The following is a 17,613-nucleotide window of genomic DNA, read 5'->3' as shown; positions in this document are numbered from 1 at the left end:
CCACTCTTATACAGACTTCTCTGGTCATAATTGAGCACTTGTTATGTTTTCATTTTCTCACCATATCAATTATATGTCTTTTAAAAATTAGTGGTTTTCCTAGACTTTGAAATAAACATTTACAATTCATATAAGTCCACTTTCAACTAGCACTATAATGTTTCATGGTAAGTGCGGGTACCTTATAATAGAAGATTCTTAATTCCTCCCTGTCATTCCTTATAAAATTGCTGTCATTCATAGCATTTGTCCATAAGCTATAACCATCCAATATATTGTTTCTAGCATTATTTTGAACAAACTGTTATCTATTTGATCAATTTAGAAAAAGGGAAGATTTCACTTTACCTTCATTTATTTCTTTTTAATTATCTTCCTTTTTAATGTAGATCTGAGCTCCTGATCTATCAGTTTGTCTCTGAAGAATATCGCTTTTTAAATATTTATTTATTTTTATTTCTCCCCTCACCCCGCATTGTCTGCTCACTGTGTCCACTCGCTGTTCATTCTTCTCTGTCTGCTTGTCATCTCTTTAGGCGGCACCAGGAAACGATCCTAGGACCTTCCGGAGTGGGAGAGAGGTGCTCAGTCTCTTGCACCACTTCAGCTCTCTGGTCTGCTGCATCTCTTATTGTTTCTCCTCTGTGTCTCTTTTTGTTGTGTCATCTTGCTATGCCAGCTCTCTTCTCAGACCAGCTTGCTGTGTGGGCCAGCACTCTTGAACAGACCAGCACTCCACTCATGCCAGCACTCTGCCTGGGCCAGCTCTCCCTTTGGACCAGCTTGTCTTCACCAGGAGGTCCCGAGAATCAAACCCCAGACCTCCTATATGGTAGATGGGAGCCCAGTCACTTGGGCCACATCTGCTTCCCTCAAGAATATCTTTTAACATTTCCTGCAAAGCAGACCTACTGGGAACACACTTCCTCAATTTTTTTTAAGATTTATTGAAATATATCACTCATACATAAACATACATAAACAATAAACGTATAGTAGTTGTGAACCTACAAAACAAACATATATAACATCAAACAAACATATATAACATCTCACCCTACCACCAATAACTTGCATTGTTTTTAAACCTTTTTAACTAATGATTAAAGAGCATTGTCAAAATATTACTACTAAACAAAGTATTTTCCTCTAACCAATCCAATTATTATCTTTATATCATTTATATATGAATATACATAAACAATAAGTGTATAGTAAAAGTTGTAAACTTACAAAACAAACATGTTTAACATCATACAGGGGTCCCATACATCAACCCTCCACCAACACCTTGCATTGTCGTGAGATGTTTGTTACAAACTATGAAAGAACACTGTCAAAATCTTACTACTAATCATAGTTCTTATCTTACGTTTGGTGTGTTTTTCTACCAACCCAACCTTTTATTATTTTTTAAATATATATTTTTTATGACAGAAATTGTAAACTTATAAAACAATCATGCACATGTGCAGAATTCCCAAACAACACCCCTACATCAACACACCACAATATGGTATGTCATTTGCTACAGATAAAATAATATGATCTGATTATTGCCATGTTGGTAGTGTATATTTGGCTCACATTTTCCATACTGCCTCAGTATCAACACAGTACATCTTTTGCATAGATGCAAGAATATTATATTATTACTATTAATCACAGTCCATAGATCACTCCAGCTGTATTTTTCCCATGCTTCTCCACATTGCCAACACCCTGCAGTAGCGATATACATTTGCTCTAGCTAACAAAGGACACTTTTGCGTCTGTACCATCAACCACAATTCTCACCCATCTCTTGGTTTACTGTGCTATCCAGTTCCTAGAGTATTCTCAAGCATTCTGTCAATTGGTGTTTATAGTACTACACTACCATTTTCAATCACATCCCCATTTATAAACTAGCTGCTGCTCACTGTGTGTTACCATCCACTCTATACATTTCCACAATTTTATAGTAAAGCTAATTAAAACTTCTACATACATTAAACATCAGTAGTCCACTCAGTCCTTCTCTTATCTCCTTTTAAAATCCACTACCTACCACCAGGTCTTGAAGATATTTTCCAATAATTTCTTCTAGAAATTTTATGGTTCTTGCTTTTATTTTTAGTTTTTTTTAAAAATTGATTTTGAGTTAGTTTTTGGATAAATTGTGAGATGGGGGTCCTCTTTCCTTCTTTCAGCTATGGACGTCCAATTCTTTCAGCAACGTTTGTTGAATGGATTGTTCTGCCCGAGCTGTGTGAGTTTGACAGGCTGGTCAAAAATCACTTGACCATACATGTCAGGATTTGTTTCTGAACCATGAATTTGGTTCCATTGGTCTATTGTGTCTGTCTTTAGGGCAGTACCATGTTGTTTTTATCACTATAGGTAGGTATTATGATTTAAAGTCTAGAGATGAGGGTTCACTTTTCCTTTTTATGATGTTTCTGACTATTCAGGACTCCTTACCCTTCCAAATAAATTTAATGATGGTGTTTTCAATTTTTTTCTTTAATGCTGGTGGAATTTTTTATCAGTATTGCATTAAATCTGTATATTGATTTGGGTAGAATTGACATCTTAATGATATTTAGTCCTCCAACCCATGAGAATGGGATGTTCTTCCAGTTATATAGGCCTTTTTTTTATTTGTTTAACATTGAGTTGCAGTTTTCTGAATACAAGTGCTTTACATCATTCGTTAAATTTATTCCTATTTGGGTTTTATCTGTCATATTTTATTTTCACCACTCTTTTGACACTTTTACTTACTTTTATTGATATAATATTCATTTCTAGACTCTCTTCCAGGCCTCTCTCTCCTGTATTTTGTTTTCAGGCTCTAGCACACCCTTTAGTACTTCCTGAAAATCTGGTCTCTTGCTTAGAAATTCTCTCAGTTTCTGTTTATCTGTGAATATTCTAAACTCGCCCTCATTTTGAAAAGACAGTCTTGCTGGATATAAGATTCTTGGCTGGAAGTTTTTCTCTTGTAGTATCTTAAATATATCAGACAACTGTCTTCTTGCCTCCATGGTTTCTGGTGAGAAATCAGCACTTAATATTATTGGATATCCCTCATATGTTATGCATTGCTTTTCTCTTGCTGCTCTCAGAATTCTCTCTTTGTCTTTGGCATTTGACATTCTTATGAGTGTGTGTCTTGGAGTTGGTCCATTGGGATTATTTCGGATGGGAGTACATTATGCTTCTTGGACAGGGATATCTATGTCCTTCAATAGGGTTGGGAAACTTTCTACCATTATTTCTTCAAATATGCCTTCTGCCCCTTTTTCCTTCTCTTCTTCTGAGACACCCATGACAAGTATGTCTGCATGCCTTTTACTGTCATTTAGTTCCCTGAGACCTTGTTCAATTTTTTCCATTCTTTTCTTCATCTGTTTTTTGTTTGTTTACTTTCAGAGGCCATTTCTTCAAGCTCACCAATCCTTTCTTCTGCCTCCTCAAATCTGCTATTATATTATTCCAATGTTTTTTAAATTTCATTGATTGCACCTTTCATTTCCATAAGATCCGCTATTTTTCTACATATGCTTTCAAATTCTTCTTTGTGCTCATCCAATGTCTTCTTAATATCCTTAATCTCTTTAGCCATCTCATTGAATTTATTAAGGAGATTTGTTTGAACATCTATAATTAGTTGTCTCAACTCCTTTATGTCATCTGGAGGCTTATCTTTTTCCTTTAACTGGGCCATAGCTTCCTGTTTCTTGGTGTGGATTGTAATTTTTGGTTTGTGTCTTGGCATCTGGCTTACTAGAGTATTTTTTCTGGGTGCAGTTTTTCTCTCTAGTTTTGGGCTTCCTATTGTTTCTCCCTTGCTGGTTATGCAGTAGGAGCCAAACATGTAGTTGGTGCTGTAAGCTGTGGAGGCTCAGGCTTCCCTCATTGCACCAGGGACCAATGAAGCTTCTTCCAATTTTCTCCTTTGCCAGGGGTTGGGACAGAGTTAGAGCTATGTGGAATAATCCACGTGCAGGCCTAGACTGTAGTTGCCCAGAGAGACCGATGAAGCTTCACATCCCTTTCTCCCCTACCTGGTGCAGGGATGGAGCTGCAGGTGTGGGCAGCAATCTATGCAGTGCGAGTCCAAGATGACCACAATTGCCCTGGTAGACTTCTGATTGTCAATCTATGCCAGCCAAAGTTACCTGCAGTTACCCGTATAGGCTGGTGCAGGGCTCCTCAGCCTCCTCCCTGCCAGAGGCAGGGCTGAAGCCTAGGCAGGCTTCAGGCTGATCTGTGTGAAAGAAACTGTCAGCCCTGCTCCCTTCAGGCTGGAGGCGGAGTCAGAATGGCGGCTACTGGCCTCTTTCTGACCCAGCTGTTCCCAGGGTTATCTCTTAGTCAGCCAAGTCTCCCAATCAGTAACTGAAATCGGCAGCCAACTGTCTCCTCCTCCCCTGCTTCTGGGAAATGGAGCTTCTAATTCCTGTGGCAGAGCAGCTCCTGGGGCGGCTTGTGCTGCTAGAGTGGGATAATCACAGGCCTCTGCAGCTTGGCCGGTAATTTCCTGGAGAGGCTGGCGCAGGTCCCTGCAGCTTCCTCCCTGCTGGAGGTGGCACTGGGATGCAGGCTAGAGCTGCACTTTGACCTGGGTGGGAAGAAGCCGGTCCCCACCAGCACTGGGATCCTCAGTCCGCCCCGCTTCCCTTCGTGCCAGGCGCGGAGTTAAGATGGTGGCTCCTGGCCTCTTTCTGACTTGGACAGGCTCAAACCTTAGCTGTTCTCATGATCATACTGTAGCCTGCTGAATTTACTCATCATAGCTGAAATTGGTGCCCAACCATCTCTTCCTCCCCCGTTTTTGGAAGTGGAGCTTCCAATTCCAGCAGCAGAACAGCTCCCGAGGTGGCTTGTGCCCACAGTGGAGGATGGGCACCAGCCTCTGGGGTGTGGAGCACTCTACTTACGAGTCTTCTCTACAGATGGGAAGTCTCCTCCTTCCACTCTCCCAAGGACATTGCAGGATGCTCTTCTGGTCTCCTGGAGCCCCCAAACAGGTGCTTCAGCTTGCTCCAGAGAGCTCCGGGTGTTTGCTAACTGCCCTGTGGCAGGAGCTGACTCTAGGAGCGCCTTACTCCGCCGCCATCTTGCTGGTTCCTCCCACTTCCTCAATTTATAATTGAGAAAGTCATTATTTCTCCTTTACTTTTGAGGGTTAATTTTGCTTGATACATAATTCTATGGGTTTTTTTTTTTTTCAACACTTTAAATATTTCACTCCACTTGTTTATTGTTTGTATGGCTTCTGAAGAGAATGTATGTAATTCTTATCTTTGTTCCTCTATAGGTAGGGTGGTTTTTCCCCCTGGCTTCTACCCATCTTTCCTCTGTGTGTCTTTTATGAGGACACTTGTCATTGGATTTAGGGCCCAACCAGATAATCCAGGATGACCTCATTTTGAGACTTTCAATTGAATTACATTTGAAAAGACCCCTTTTCCCAATGAGGCCACATTTACAGTTTGGGAGGATTAAGACATGGGCATGTGTTATTGGGGGACCAGCGTTCGAGCCCTCTACAGTTTCCCATCCTATCGTTGTATAATTGGTTTTTTTTGGAGCATGAAGGCAAGACTTTTTATTTACCCATGTTTTATTATATTTAGTCAAATCTGTGCTTTCTAGAACACAATAGCTGGTTTAAAATTTGGATCTTAGAAATCAAAACTACAGTGAGACATCATTTCACAACTACTAGAATGTCCACTATTAAAAAGACAGAAAACTACAAGTGTTGGAGAGAATCTGGAGAGATAGGAAAGTTGGTAGGACTGTAGAATGGTACAGGCATTGTGGAGGACTATTTGGCATTTCCTGAGGAAGTTGAATATAGACTTGCCATGTGACCTGGGATATACCGAGAAGAGCTGAGAGCAGAGTTACGAGCAGACATCTGCACAACAGTGTTCATAGCGGTGTTATTCACGATTGCCAAAAGATGGAAACAACCCAGGTGTCCATCAACTAATGAATGGTTAAACAAACTGTGGTGTATACACCCGATGGAATTTTATGCAGCTCCAAGAAGAAATGAAATCATGAAGCATATGACATCATGGATGAATCTGGAACATTATGTTGAGTGAAGTAAACCAGGCACAAAAGGACAAATATTGTATGACCTCACTATCATGAATTAAATATGATGAGCAAACTCATGGAGTTAATAGCTAGAATAGAAGTCACCAGAGAGTAGAATGTGGTTAGAGAATGGAAAGTTGAGGTTTAACCTATGCAGAATTGGTAAAAGTTGTTTGTAAATGCTTAGAGGTGAATAGAAATGTGAAAGTACATCATAGGATTTGTAATTAGTAGCACTAACATGTGGGTATCCTAGTGGTTTGTTTTTTTCTTTTTCTTTTGAATAATGCAAATGCTCTAATATTTGTTGAAGTGATGAATGCACAACTCTGTGACTATACCAAATGCCATCGGTTGTACACTTTAAATAAATTCTATTGTTTATGAACAAAAAAAATGGTTGGGTGGGCTTGGAGAAAGATGCACGAAGTGTAAGATATGGACTGTAGTTAGTAGTGATACTTTGATGACGCTCTTTCACAGTTTGTAAGAAATGTTTCATAGTGCTGCAGGGTGTTGGTGATGGGGTCATGTATTAGAGCCCTGTATGAGGATATGCATGTTTGTTTTATAAGTTTACAACGTTTACTATATACTTAATGTTTATGTTTGTTCATGTACGAATGATATACTTCAATAAATTTTTCATGAAAAAAATTTGCATCTCATTAACAGCATTTTTCTGAGCCCTCTAGTCCTCCACGGAAATTATGCACCCCCCCCCCACCAAGAGCTCTCCAAAGAGCTCAAGGACACAGCTCTCTCCATGTGGCATCTGAAGATTTTCTTGGCTGCCTACAAGATGTCTGTGTCCACTCAACGGCTCTGAAGGTGCCTCACAGCTGCTCCTTTACAGTAATACCACCTCCCAGCACCCATGCCACCACATGGTAGATGCTGTCTCCCCAGACCCAAGTGTCGACTGATACCATGGAGGGAATCCCTTAACAGTCGTGGTCCATTGACAATTTTCCCTTGTGCCCCCCACATCTCACAGGGATGATATATAGCACTGTTTATCCCTAGAAGGGGGAGAGCTCATGGGCCTGAATCAAAGGACAACCTAAATGATGAAGACATGTGCTTCATGACCTCTCAGGGCTCCCCTTTTCATGTCACCGTCAAGATCTGCCTTTCTACCTGGCCTGCATGGAGGGCGGTGACCAAATCAGGCTTGGCCATCCCTGTGGCCTCATTGCCCAGGGCAGTGTTGGCCACATAATAGGACCCTCAGCAAGTATCTCCTGAATGAACAAATGTTTCCTGACTGAGGGTGCTAGACTACCTCTGAGATAGTTAGGAGCGACACCATCCCTCAGCCTGTACCTGCACTATCGTAATTGCAAGATAGCAGGGCATAGCAATTGAGCTAGTGGACTCTGCAACCCGACCAGCTGCGTTTAGATCCTGCCTCTGCCAGTTACTAGCTGGGTGACCTTGAGCAAGTTACTTAACATACGTTTCCATGCCTCCGGCTTCTTATCTATCAATTGGAGACAATAACAGTGACTGTATCACATGGTCACTGGGTGGGTGAACTACATGTAAAGTGCTTAGAATAGTACCTGGTACAGAGTAGGCCCTAAATAAGCTTGATCAATTAATAGCATCATACTTTAGGAATTTGCATATTACCCCAACTAAGTTGTAAGCTCCCTGAGGGCCAGGATCCCTATCTGGTTTTGCTCCGCATAGATCCCTCAGTGGCTAGCAGAGTGTCTGGAAAATTGTATGGGTTCTATATTTATTGAATGAAGGAACTAATGAACCTAATGTACTCAGAATACTTCTCTTCCCTTCTAATAACTAGGCCTAATTACTGACCCTGTGCCCTGACCCATCCCATGAGTGACTGCCTTCTTATGAGGCTTTGTCCCTTTCTCTACATCTCCACCTATTGCAAAACTGCCCACCAGATCTTCCAGGCACGTTCCCCTATGGACGAGTCCTGGGCAAGTGCAATTTTAGTTCCAAGTTGGAGTCCTTACAATATTGATATTTAACTCAACATCCCAACTTGCTGAGATTTTTTAAAAGTCTTCGTTCTATAATCTCCGGTAATCATGCTACCTCTCCGCTTTGCCTCATCTGCAAATTTGATAGACATGCCTTTTAAGACTCAACTCAACTCACTGATTTAAAATAAATAACTTTGTTGGACTACAATCCATTACATAAACTCTACATATTGAAAAATGTCAGTGGGGGGGGGGGCAGCAGAGCTAAATATATAATCTTTACAACCACGGGTTGACAATCCTGACAGAAAATTACAGAAGTAATAGCTCTTCTATGAATATATGGTGAATGATTGCTGAAAGTATAAGGGGGCAGACATTATATTACTAACCAGGTTTATGCTACTGAAAAATAATGAACTCGTAAACAGGCAGAATCAACTCTAGAACGTAATTTCCTCATAAGATAGATGTTTAAGCGTCACAGCTAATGTTTTTAGGACAGTTCAGAAGGATGCATATTTGTGAAAGAAATTCCACTTAAAGATCTCCAATAATTAAACTCATGTGAACCATCACAGGACAGATGGCTGTTCCATTTAAAACAAATTATAACCTTTAAGGATGAACATGTGCTATTGAAATCTAAAAAAAAAAAATTTTTGTTTTGAATTTTAATTGAATGGCACTTCTGTTTAACAGGTAAACCGATGTAAGGACTTCAAGGTGGTGGTGTGTTTTTTTTTAATAAAGTGAGAATACAACTTAAATGACAAAAATATTAGTCGGTCAAAGCTTACATATGCCGTTTTTCAATATTTCTGGAAGCTTTTGAAAAACCTTTTCCTGACATTTAAATTATCTATTTCATTGCATAACTCTGGAAGTGGAAAGGGATGACAGATTTTTATCTTGTTTTCTTTCCATGCCTTAAAATTGGCCTATGTATAAAACTTGAATAGCAATTCTAACTTTCTTGTCAGTCATTAAGGAGCAAGTCATCAAAGAATGTGAGTAACACCACACTCTCCCCTCTCCAAGGCCTTCCTTTATTTCCCCACCCCCAGAGATGGCTCCCTCATCTGCTTGTTGTTGTTGTTGTTGTTTTGCTTGTTGTTTTGCTCTTGTCTGCTTGTTGATTTTGCTTGTTGTCTACTCATTGTTTTTGCTTGATGTCTGCTCATTGTCTACTCGCCATCTGTTTGCCTTCTTTAGGAGGCACTGGGAACCAAACCCGGGACCTCCCATGCGGAAGGTGGATGCTCAACTGCTTGAGCCACATCTGCTCCCAGAGACCCTCCTTTCGATTATGAAAAAAAAAACATGTACCATTTCATTGAAATCCATGTGCAATCCAATGTTTAGGTTTCAGTGGTTTTTTTTTTACTTTGATTATACTTGTAGTGTTTAAAATGTAATTTTGTCTATTTGAATTTTTACCGATAGAGGTACGAAAGAACAAATTGTACAAAAGTAATCTGTTAACCTTAGCGCAACACTAGTTGGAGACTGACAGCCTAGACATGTTTTTCTTCACACTTATTAAAAACCTAGTGCCAGTGGGAAATGAGATGCTTTAATGTTTAGCAAAAACTACATAGTCAAAAATTATACAGTCTGATCTCAAAATGACTGGAAAAAATGACATGAAGTTAACCACGGTCACTTCAGAGTGGTGAGATTAAGCTTGAGTTTTGGTTTTCTCTTTCCTGACACTTTCCCATACTTTGGAAATGTTCCACAATGAACATGTATTACACTCTTAATCAAGACAAAATGCAATAAATACATAAATACCTAAAATCAGTAACTCTCAGAGAATAAAAGTGTAATACGTGTGGAAATTTTAGTTCTCCCATTTCCCATGTAAACACTTTAATCTGAAGTCCTGTTGTACCTCTGTTGATGATCCTGTTCCTTTGAATATGAAATACACACTGTTGAGCCAAAGAAGCTGCTCATTTGTGTGGAACACAGTACAAGTGAAGTACAGTGTAAAACAGCGCAGGTATGATATTTCTGTTCATTTACATTTTCATTTTCAAATGTGGCAAGCTTGCAAAAGGGAGTAAGGTGTGTATGATGAGGTAGGTAACACAAGGGCACTTCCAGAAAAGGACCATTTTCTCTGATGCCTTGCGTCATCAAACTTCTCCCTACTCTTCCACCCCCTGGCTTCTGTACAGGGATCAGGGGTATGTGTTTTCTCTCCATTCCATATTCCATGCCCTGGCTGGAGAATATAACGATAATGTGATGCCAGTGAATGTTTACAGAGGGTTCAAGAAAAGCGGTGCCAGTAATTGAAATGCATGACCCTAGATTTCCCAAAAGAGTATTTGTAACAAGTAGCTTTTTTTCTATAACAAACAAACCAAAATAGAAAAAAAACCCACCACGAATCATTTTTTATTTGCATTAAAAAAAATCTAGTATTACCATAGTGTTAGAATACTTTCAGAAATGTAGTTTTAGAAAATTGTTCTCTTTCAGACAGACCTCCATTTTACTCAACCTGAGTTTTGCTAAATTCAATAGAGTTTTATTTTTCTGATTATACTGATGATTCCTACTCAAAACCAAATAATATATAATATAAATAAGTCATTTTGATGTCCCAGCCCCTAGAGGTAACTGTATCCTTTGAAATATCTCTCTATGCATATATACACATTAGGTAGCTAGCTAGCTAGACATATACACATATATAAATAAAATTTTAATTATAAATTGAATCATATTATATGCACTTTTATAATTTTCCTTTTGTATCTACAAAAGGTCATGACTCCCTTTCCATGTTAATTCAGATATGTAACATCCTTTAAAAAATTTTTATAAGTATATATTTATGTTGAATATTAAATAGTTTATAAATTACAAGTAAATTATTGAATCACATTATGCATCAATATACAGTAGAAATCTTACAATTTATAACATCCTTTTAAACAGCTGTGTGGTATTTCCTTGATTTCACATACATGGTTTATTTAAACATTACCTCCTTGAAGGCCATTTAGATTACTTCTCTTCATCCTCTGCTACTGTGAACCATGTGGCATTTGCACACTTGTCAGATTAGCCGATTGGCATAAAATCAAAGGGAGGAGATTCCTGAGGCAAAGGATGGGCACATTTCAAATTCAGATACATGATGAAAAACTGCCCCTCTGCAAAGCTATTTCCACCCGTACCAGACAACAGTGAGCCATTTGCAACAAAGTTACCCCTCTTTAATCATTCACAATGGATTCCCATTCAGCGGTCAGCGAGCCTGTGGGCCAAAGCCAGCCAGCATCCTGGCTTTCAAAGAGTTGCTAAAAACAAAAACAAAAAACAACAACAGAGAAAGTGTGGCAGACACTGTGTGTGGCCCTTTACAGAAAAGGTTTCCAAACCTCTAGATTAAAGTTGTACTTTATTCCTGGTGATGTTTGCTTTTGTTTGTTTGTCTATTTGTGAGTTTAGTTTTTTCAAGTACGTAGGTGTTTGTCTTTCTTCTCTTGTCAGTCACACACTTATTTCCTTTAGCCATTGCCCTATTGAGTTGCTCGTGTCTTTTCCTTCCTTGTAAGAGCTTATTGTTATAATTTGGAAAATGTACATTTTGTCATGTTTCGCAAATATTTTTCTCTGACTCAATTGACCATTATTATGGCCTTTTGATGTTGCACAAGAAGTTTGTGTATGTGTTTCCTATTTTATTTTATTTTTTTGTCTTTGTTAGAGGAGTTGTGGCTTTATAGGCCAATCATGCATAAAATACAGGATTCCCATACACCATCCCACTACTGACACCATGCTTTGGGTAGAACATTTGTTATAACTAACGATAACGCATTTTTATATTTGTACTATTAACTATAGCCCATGGTTTAACTTAGGGTTCACTATTTGTGTAGGGCAATTCCATAGATTTTTTAAAAATATATTATTCTGCTACCATATGTACAGTCCAATATTTCCCCTTTTAATCACATTCAGATACATAAGTATATATATATATATATATATATATATTTCGGTGCTGCTAATTACTTTCACAGTGTTGTGCTACCATCACCACCATTCATTACCAAAATATTTCCATCTTTCCAAATAGGACCCTTTATATTTTAAGCCTTAATTTCTTATTCCTGATCTCCACCTCGTCTCCTGAAAACTTATATTGTAGATTCTGATTCTGTCAGTTTGCTGATTCTAATTGTTTCAAATCAGTGATATCATACAATATTTGTCCTTTTGTGTCTGGCTTATTTCACTTAACATGATGTCTTCAAGGTTCGCCTAGGTTGTAACATATATCAGAACTGCAATCCTTTTCATGGCTGAATAATATTCAATTGTATGTATATACCACATTTTATCTATGCATCCATCGGTTGATGGACACTTGGGTTGCTTCAATCTTTTGACAATTGTGAATAATGCTGCTATGAATATTGGTGTGCAAATATCTGCTCACATCCCTGCTTTCAACTCTTTTGTACATATACTGAGCAGTGGGATTTCTGGGTCATACGATAGTTCTATACTTAGCTTTCTAAGGAACCACCAAACTGTCTTCCACAGTGACTGCACCATTTTACACGCCCACCAGCAAAGAATGAGTGTCCCTATTTCTGTACATCCTCTCCAACGCTTGCAACTTTGTTTTTTTTTTAATAGCAACCATTCTAATGGGTGTGAAATGGTATCTGATTGTGGTTTTGATTTGCATTTCCTGATGGCTAATGATGTTGAGCATCTTTTCATGTGTTACACAAGAAGTTTTAATGTTTATGTGGTCATGGCGAGGGTTCAGAGAATGACAGCAGGGTACTGTTTTAGCTACAGGACTGATAGGCGCTGTCTATGATAAGGTGACAAGGTGATGTTTGAGCTGAGAACTGAACTGAATGAGGGAGCAAGCCATTTAAATAGATGGATGAAGAAACAGCTGAGAAGACAGTGAAGGCACAGACCTTGAGTTGGGACGTCCAGAATGGGGGAAGAGAGGTAGAAGGTGAAGTTAGCAAGGCAGGGAGGGGTGAGGTCATTTGAGACTACGGTGAGGGCATTACATGTTATTGATTGTGATGGAAGTTTGGAATATTATGAACAGTGGCGTGACATGATCTGAATTCAATTTTAGAAGGATCGCTTGGATCTTTTTGGGGGGTCTATTTTCAAAACATGTTTTATTTTCTTATTACAAATGAAATACGTGTCTATTATTTTCAAATATGCAGATAATGCAGGAAAGTATTAAGAACCAAGTAACGGTGATGGTAGTTTAATAGGCTTTTAGGGATACACACACACACACATATTTATATTTACAGTTCTTAAGGTTGGGAGGGAACTTTCCAGATTATCTTCTCTAGCGCCTTGTGCCTTTTAAGCAAAGATATTTCATTTCAAACCAGGCAGGCTTACTCTTTCCAGTGGAAGTTCCCTTTCTCCAGATTTGTCCTTATAAATAAGACAACTTCCAGTCCCCTTCCTCTACTTTGATACAGTATGTGGTTTGTAAAGTTCGTTCCGGGGTTCTTTTTCCAGTCAAGGTTTCTCTACGTTTTTAGCTGACCAGGCTGACTTTGAAACTTTTTTTCCAAATCTTCGAGTTTAATTGGAATTCATGAGCGAGAATGCTTCCGCTCTCAGCTGGAGCTGCTGGAAAGGCATTGCTGGGATGTACTGGGGCCCTTTGGGGCTGGGGAAGAGAAACTGAGCAGCGACTGTGGTGGTAAGGATTTCTTTACCTGACATTAATACAAGAAATGGATCTGGGCATAAGTGGGGCCGTCGTGGAGCATTCCTTTATAAAATAGCATCACTCCGAGCCAGTCATTTACAATTCTTACAGTCATCTCCTCTTCCTGCCGCATCCCAGAGTTCTAGGACCATTGAGTTGCAGGACAGAGTGCAGTTGCTGTAAAGGTTTATCCTTATGTATGGACTGCAGTAAACAGCTTTGGGGTTCTCAGACAGTTCTTTGTTCTGCTCTTCAGGGGGTCTCCTAAAATACATAGGGACCTCAAAGGAAAGGGAGGTGGGAGATTCTGCATTAGAATCTCACCAGTAATGAACCTGGGGTTGCTAGTGGAAATGGTCAGCCTCTTAGCTGCAGGTGGGCCTCATGGGATGGCTCCAGCGCCGTGAGGTTCCCATGGGAGCCGGAGCCTCAGTCCCTGAACCCAAGACCTCAGACTCCCTGGGTACATATAATTGACTTGTAAATTTTAACACCACAATATTCATTTTCAATGGGAAAAAAAATAAGACCTTTCTCCTCTTTGTTGCAGTTTTACAGGGCACCACTTTTCGAAAACCGAAATGCTTGGAAGCCAGCTTTGTCTCCAGAAGGTGGCGGGGGATGCGTAGACTTGGAGAGCAAAGGAAAATGGAAGGTCTTCTGGACAATCTTCTCAAAGAACATGGTAACGTTGATCACAGTTTGTGGAGCAGGGTGTCTCATGAAGCAAAAGCTTACCTTTGATTTTTTGCTTTATAGAGGTAGACAGTTTCTGGGGAAGGCACGGGCAGTTATATATGGGACTTAAAGATCTTCTGAGAATTAAGAGTTGGAGACACCAACCCTTTTTCTCTCAGATATGCAAAGTCTTGACATCTGTTTGGATGGGTCAGAAAGTCCCTAGGGAAGGCCACCTACCTTGGTTCAAAAGCTTTCCATCTCAGGGCCCTCTGTCCTCTGGGCTTGCAGCTCAACTCTCTTTCTGGCATGTTCTTGTGTTCCTGGATTGGATTACTGTTTCCCAGATTCCTTATCTTCTTTATTGATGTACTCCTTGATTTTTGTTTGGAATGCATTCTCTAGTAACTTCCTAAGAAAGGTGGTTTTGGGTGATAAACTTTTTTTTTTTTAAGTATTTGCTCATCTGAAAATATCTCTAGACTGCCTTCATGTTTATATGAAAATTTGGCTCAGTATAGAATTCTACGCTGAAAAATATTTTCCCTCAAAATTTAGAATTTCTTTTCCATTAGTGTCTAGAATCCAGGGTTGCTGTTGGGAAGTTAGTTCAGTGCCATTTTTTATTCTAATTCTTTTGTAAGGGATTTATTTTTTTCTCTCTGGAAATGTAAGTTCTTGTCTTCTATCATTGGTGTTCTTAACAATCTGAAAGGATGTGTTTCAGTGTATTTCGTTTTTGTAATCATATCATTGTGTATTTGATGTGCCCTTTTAATACGATATTCGTGTTCTCCAGTTCTGGAAAACTTTTCTATTTCTTCTATTATTTCTTTGAAAATGACTCCTTCCACCATTTTCTCTGTACTTTATTTCTTGGATCCCTGTGGGATATTCATCTTCCTGAAATAATTTTGTATGGCTCTTATTTCTCTCTCACTCAACACTGTCAGACAACTTCACTATACGTTCCCAGAAACTCATTTTTCCACTCTCAGATATTTCTACCCCTCCCTTTTTTCCTCAGATTTCCTACATCCACTTCACCTCCTTCTCACTATCATCTCATGACCTCCCGGCATGGCCTCAGAGAGAAAAGAGATACTGGAGTGTTATTAAGGCATATTGCTGGGATTAACACACACTGAAGAGTAGGGAAGCGAAGGAAGAAGAATTGGGCAGAGAAAGAAGCCAAACTGTAAAGTGGTCTCATCAGAAGTTTCATCTGATCCTACAGGGAGTTCTGAAGATGGGATAATTCTTCAGAGTGGTCCCAATTTGGGGCAAGGGAGCCAGACCTATGGGGTTCCGTCATTGGATACGGGTTGCCTTTGGAAAGGACTGTGGCCTTGGGCTAGGGGATTCCTTTCAGTTGAGGAATCCTGAATGGTATTTACAATTGAGGACTTTTTTCCTGGGGGTATAAATCCTTCTTTCTAGCAGGGGGATCTGTGTGCTCAAGAATATTTATCCTACTGTAGTTGGGTGTAATGTTCTGTATATATCCATTAGGTCTAGATCCTCTAACGTATTATTCAAGGTCTCTGTTTCTTCATTGATCCTCTGTGGAGATGCTCTGTCTAATGGTGTATTAAAGTCCCCCACTATAATTATAGAGGCATCTATTTCTCCCCTTAGTTTTTCCATTGTTTGCCTCATGTATTTTCGGGCACCCTGGTTAGGTGCATAAATATTTATGATTGTTCTCTCTTACTCCTTTTATTAATATATCGTGTCCTTCATCTTTTACAACAGTTTTGCACTTGAAGTCGATTTTGTTCATTATTAATAGTTTCTCCTGCCCTTTTTTGGTTATTGTTTACATGTAAAATCATTTTCCAATCTTTCACCTGCAACCACCTTGCATGCCTGGGTCTAAGGTGAATTTCTTGTAGACAGCATAGAGATGGGTCATATTTCCTTATCCATTCTGCCAATCTGTGTCTTTTGATTGAAGAGTTTATTCCATTAACATTCAATGTTATTACTATCAAGGTGATACTTATATTAGGCATTTTTTCTTTAGTTTTTTGTTTGTTTTTTTTTAGATTTTTAAAAATTTTTTAAATTTCTCTCCCTTCCTCTTTCCCGCCCCCCTCCTCACCCCTCCAGTTGTCTGCTCTCTGTGTCCATTCTCTGTGTATTCTGTGTCCACTTGCATTCTTGTCAGTGGCACCGTGAATCTGTGTCTCTTTCTTCGTTGTGTCATCTTGCTGTGTCAGCTCTCCATGTATGCGGGGCCATTCCTGGGCAGGCTGCACTTTTTTTCCGTGCTGGGTGGCTCTCCTTATGGGGTGTACTCCTTGTGCGTGGGGCTCCCCTACATGGGGTCACCCCTGTATGGCATGGCACTCCTTGCGTGCATCAGCACTGCATGTGGGCCAGCTCACCACATGGGTCAGGAGGCCCTGGGTTTGAACCTTGGACCTCCCATGTGGTAGGCGGACGCCCTGTCCATTGGGCCAAATCTGCTTCCCTCTTTAGGTTATATATATCATATTTTGTTTTTATTTCTCTTTTTATATTTTAGTTAATCTTACTAATAATCTTCCTTCCTACAATCTCCTCCAACCCTCTCTCTCCTGTTTTTTCCTTTCAACCTGCAGAATTCCCTTTAGAATTTCTTTCTTACTTTTTAAAAATCATCATCAAGGTTTTTTTAAAGGGAGGTAACGGTGATTAAACCCAGGGCCTCATACAGGGAAAGCAGGCATTCAACCCCTGTGCTTTATCTACTCCCCCCTTTAGTATTTCTTGACAGGCAGGACTCATTGACAAAACTCTCTTAATTTCTGTTTATCTGTGAATATTTTGAACCCTCCCTCGTTTTTGAATGCCAGTTTTTTTTGGATACAGAATTCTTAACTGGAAGTTTTTTTTCTTTTAGCACCTTAACTATGCTATACCACTGCCTTCTTGCCTCCATGGTCTCAGATGGGATGTCAGAATTCAATCTTATGGAGCTTCCATTGTATGTGAAGGGTCTCTTTTCTCTTGCTGCTTTCAGAATTCTCTGTCTGCTTGAGCTGATAAGTATGTGTCTCAGGGTAGACCTGTAAGGATTTATAATGTTTGGGGTGCACTGTGCTTCCTGGACATGTACGTCCATATCCCTCAAAAGAGTTGGGGAATTTT

General features: G+C 39.6%; 1 protein-coding gene across 2 annotated transcripts in view; it reads left to right on the top strand.

The window, feature by feature from the left end:
• Positions 1 to 17,613, top strand: part of MCF2 (MCF.2 cell line derived transforming sequence) — a 182,375-nt gene that overhangs the window by 10,411 nt on the left and 154,351 nt on the right. For both annotated transcript variants that reach the window (XM_058291036.2, XM_058291035.2), the window contains exon 2: positions 14,351 to 14,485. In XM_058291036.2, coding sequence (XP_058147019.1) covers positions 14,351 to 14,485 — 135 coding nt within the window. The remainder of the gene's footprint in view (positions 1 to 14,350; positions 14,486 to 17,613) is intronic.

This window comes from Dasypus novemcinctus, chromosome X (genome assembly GCF_030445035.2).
Source record: "Dasypus novemcinctus isolate mDasNov1 chromosome X, mDasNov1.1.hap2, whole genome shotgun sequence".
NCBI classification, from domain to species: domain Eukaryota; kingdom Metazoa; phylum Chordata; class Mammalia; order Cingulata; family Dasypodidae; genus Dasypus; species Dasypus novemcinctus.
This window is presented reverse-complemented; position numbering and strand designations above follow the sequence as displayed.